This window comes from Atta colombica, unplaced genomic scaffold (genome assembly GCF_001594045.1).
Source record: "Atta colombica isolate Treedump-2 unplaced genomic scaffold, Acol1.0 scaffold187, whole genome shotgun sequence".
Classification (NCBI taxonomy): Eukaryota; Metazoa; Arthropoda; class Insecta; order Hymenoptera; family Formicidae; genus Atta; species Atta colombica.
This window is the reverse complement of record NW_017259279.1, coordinates 2,489,179-2,493,483: the sequence shown is the minus strand read 5'-3', so window position 1 is coordinate 2,493,483 and position 4,305 is coordinate 2,489,179. Positions and strand designations below refer to the sequence as shown.

The 4,305-nt window shown below is 27.6% G+C and overlaps 1 protein-coding gene across 1 annotated transcript in view; it reads right to left on the bottom strand.

The window, feature by feature from the left end:
* LOC108686568 (fatty-acid amide hydrolase 2-A) overlaps nt 1-3,501 on the bottom strand; it is a 7,194-nt gene extending 3,693 nt beyond the window's left edge. Inside the window, exons 1-6 of the mRNA XM_018191938.1 lie at nt 3,243-3,501; nt 2,868-3,087; nt 1,172-1,386; nt 881-992; nt 588-745; nt 257-394 (exon numbers count right to left, since the gene is read on the bottom strand). Coding sequence (XP_018047427.1) covers nt 257-394; nt 588-745; nt 881-992; nt 1,172-1,386; nt 2,868-3,087; nt 3,243-3,401 — 1,002 coding nt within the window. The 5' untranslated portion in view covers nt 3,402-3,501. The remainder of the gene's footprint in view (nt 1-256; nt 395-587; nt 746-880; nt 993-1,171; nt 1,387-2,867; nt 3,088-3,242) is intronic.
* Nucleotides 3,502-4,305: the final 804 nt, after the last annotated feature.

Here is a 4,305-nt window from a genome sequence, read left to right as displayed (position 1 = left end):
CTGTTATTTTTTTAAATTAAAATTTTAATTTTTTAAATAAAATGAAATCTATATATAACATTAAATTTTCAGCGTTACATAATTTCAACGTAAATACATTTTATTGTATATATTATTTTTAATTAATTACCGGAAAAAATTTAAATTATTACTGTGTTACACATATAAAGAAATAGTCTAATTTATCTAATAATTTAATTCTGATAACAAATTAAGAGATAATTTATAAGATAATATAAATAAAATCCTGACATACTTTTTCCACTCTAACACCGCTTATTACTTCTAGATGTCTCATCAATTTATAAATTGCATTTTGTACATCAGTTGTAATTGAATCTGGAAGCGGGCCGTAATTATCCATATAAAAATACTTTATATCGCTTAGATATACCTGTAATATGCAAATCTTGCATAAATAAGCATTATAAAATAATCATTTATATCAACTTTATTCATTATTTATATTAATTTCGTCAGTTAATTTCTTTAATACTAATACTTTATTACATTTAATTAATATTTTTAGAGGAAGCAGAATATACGTATATAAAAGCAGTAGTTTATAAAATTAAAAAAATTCTAACCTTTTTATTAAAAGTAATCCTAGCTTCATCCGATTGTGACATCACTGTTAATAACAGAGGCAGATCTATAGCGTATCTGACCATTGAACCGATTGAGAAAAATGTAGACCAATTTTTATCATTTGCACTAGGTTTGTGTCCTTCTACTGATATCCAGTCTAAAATATAAAATTATTTTACTTATGTTAGTTTATGTATGTTAGTTTATGTTGTTTTATAAACAAGTTATAAACAAATTAAAATTTTGCATTAACTGATCGTTCTTTTTCTCTGATTGTTCGATGAAAACTTACTTGGTGTGGGTTTATGGCCAAAAATGCCGCAAAACATTGCCGGGAGCCTAACGGAGCCACCAATGTCTGAAGCCAAACTTAGAATCGAAGCGCCAGAGCCAAGAAGAGCAGCCTAAAAAAAAAAAAATTAGTGTTGAACTATTACAAAATTCCATTATGTATATAAAAGTTTATATATCTATTTATATATAAGGTTTATTTATATAAGAATTTTTAACTTTTACGAATTTTTGTAATAAGAATTTTTAATTATAAAAGAATCTTCGCGTCATTTGTATAGAAGAAATATACCTCGCCACCGGAAGAGCCACCAGCGGTCCTCCGTGTATCATAGGGATTCTTGGTGATGCCAGTTATTTTGTTAAATGTATGCCACCACAAACACAATTCTGGAGTATTACTGACAAGAAGAGGAATCCCACCGGCCTTGCGAATCCTCGTTACAACGTCGGCATCTTCTGTCGCTCTCAAGAAAACATCTTTCACTCCCACAGAATAACTCATCCCTAAATAAATCTTATATTTTGAACATATACATACATTACATGCTAGTAAAAATGAGGAGGTTAAAAAGAAGTCAATATAGCGTTTTTTTTTATAGATTTCAATTTCTCTTTTTCATATTATGTATTTGTAAAAATTATGCAAAGGTATGATAAATTTTCGAGATCTTGGAAATTAAAAAACATTAATTTTACATTAATTTTACATTAATTTTTGGTACACAAGTTCCTGACATTTGCGATAGGAGAATTAAAATCAATTTATTATTTGCTACTTAAAGTAATATATGCAAAGTACTTGAGTATTTTTCTGGAAGTCTAAAGATCTCTGTGGAATTAATTTTTAATTTATTTAAAATTTAAATACGTCAATATACCATGTTGGACATGCATAATAATCAGTATGGAATGGTAAAACAATGTCTAACGCAATAACATTACGTCAAAAAACAATTCTTAGAAAATTCTAAAAAAAGCTTATCTATCAGGATGAGTTAACTGATAGGAAAACATTTCGCTAAATCATGCGAATTATTAGATCGTAGTCATATGCTAAGTGTTCAAAGTAATTCAACTAGAGATAAAAGGAGAGAAACATAAGAAAAGCTAACAACTTTAATATTTCGCGCTTATATATATAATTCTTATATATAATTATATTTATTATATATAATTCTATAAAACTATTAATTATTGTTTCTATTTTCTTATTTTTATTTTCTTATAATTAGTTTTGTGTAATATCCAAATGTTTATTAGTATCAATCGTAAAATTGGAATGCAAAAATGTAAATGCTGAGACTATTGAGCATTGTATAGCTTTGAAATTTGCACGGACAACAAATGTGAACCTGAGTTTAATAGTTTTGATAAACATCGATCAAATATGAAATTTAGCATAATTTCATGTTAAAATTCTATTGTAATTAATTCTACAAGCAAAAATAAGTAAATACGTATATATCAATTTAATGTAAAGTTTATATATACAGGATGTGTCATAAGTTTAGAAACGGTCGAATATCTCGAAGGTAAAGCATTTTTGAGAAAACTGTTTTAGAGAAAAATTATAAGGCTTAAAAAGATCTATTCACTGATTGCATCCATTTGACCTTGAGTAGCGTCGCCAAAATCAGACTCAAGGTCAAACTAATTTTTTTAAATAGAACACTCTATTTTTAATGCCAGAATTTAATAGCTGATGTCAAGAACTTTCAAAACACTGTAATAAAGTTATTTTTCGTTTAGTATTTTTCTAATTATAAAGTTTGAAAGTTACAGTACCGCTAGCATTAGCATTACGCAAGGTCGAACCGGCTAAAACCTTTTGAATATTAGCATAATGTCTTGGATATTAACATTTGTCAAGATCAAAGTCATTGGAAATTGTATTTCTTATTTTTATTTTTACATAAAAATAAATTCTCTACTCTCTGCAAAATATATACATTTAAATTGTAGAAAAATGAAAATACATAACTCACCTTGAACAGCAATACTTTCTTTAATTGTGACAGGTAGTCCGAGTAATGGTTTCTCATTCGCAATTTTCGTCTCGTCTATTATCGTTGATTGTAGGAAATTATCGATTTCACGTGCCTCTTGAATTGCCGCATCGAAACGATCTTCTACAATAGCATTGATCAACGGATTCACTATCTTGCATCGCTCCACATATGTGACGATCACTTCCTCGGAGCTGATCTGCCAAAAATTAAGTTATTAACTTTGAATATTAATTTTGATTCAATTATATTCAAGTGATTTTTCAGTGCATGCATCAAATTGGCAATAATATATTGCCTTCTAAAATGAGTAGAATCTTTCGAGTCTAATCAACAGAGTGACAGTAAACTTACTTCTCTTTTACGGATTTTCTGGGCAATTTCTGTCGCCGACAGCAGCAAAATTTGATTTTCGATCGGTGGACATCGCAGTCTTTTCTTCAAACCTCGCAATTTGAAGAAAGGCCCGAGCAAACAACGTAGAAAAAAAAAGAAGTACTTTATTATTCTCATCGCTTAAATCTTCTGTATAGAACGATATATTGTTCTGATAATTTTTTTTTATATCACAGACACAAATCGTTAAGACAAAATCTGAAGTGAATTTATAATCTTCCCATAATATCAATTATTCTTATTGCTTAAAAAAAAAAATCTTTATTACATATTTCTCTTTAAAGATTTCGAATTTCTCAGCTTTGCAATTTTTGAATCACGTTGGTGTGCGATCCATGCAGATTAAAGATTTCGAATGTCCTAAATAAGGAGAAAAGTTTTATTTTTAGGTCACGAAATATTATTACATGCATTTTATATTATTAACTTAAACTCACTGAATGAACAAAACAGAGATCACTGCAGAGAATGTTTAATAATAAATGGAAACTCCATAACGCATTTTATCACGTTATTGCAATTTATCCTACTTTATTGTTTCTAATTAATCCATCGATGTTATCATAAGTTTCACTGACTGCCAAAACACGCTTGTGTTAATTACAGGAAATGTGTGACTGGAATTACAAAATTTTTAATTTATGCATTTAATTTAACACTACTTAAAGTCGTCGAATCAACAGAGAAAATATCTTTATGTTCCAACAATAAAAAAAGAAAGATCGCGATAGTTGCCTCGATATATTAAAGTATAACTTCAATATTAATTATTGAATTTAGTGAAAAATTCTTTTAAACTTTTTCAATAATCAAAAAAAAAAATAAAATAAAGATATTCAAAATATTGTTAATATTTAATATTTTTGAGGAATACAATATAACTATAATTGATGTGGTTTTGATGTAAAAGGTAAATATTTAATAAATCAATTTATTCGATTACAAGATTCGTTACTAATATAATGTTTCGTCGTTTGTTCACAAAACTTTTCTAAAAGGCAATGAAAATGGACATGTAAAA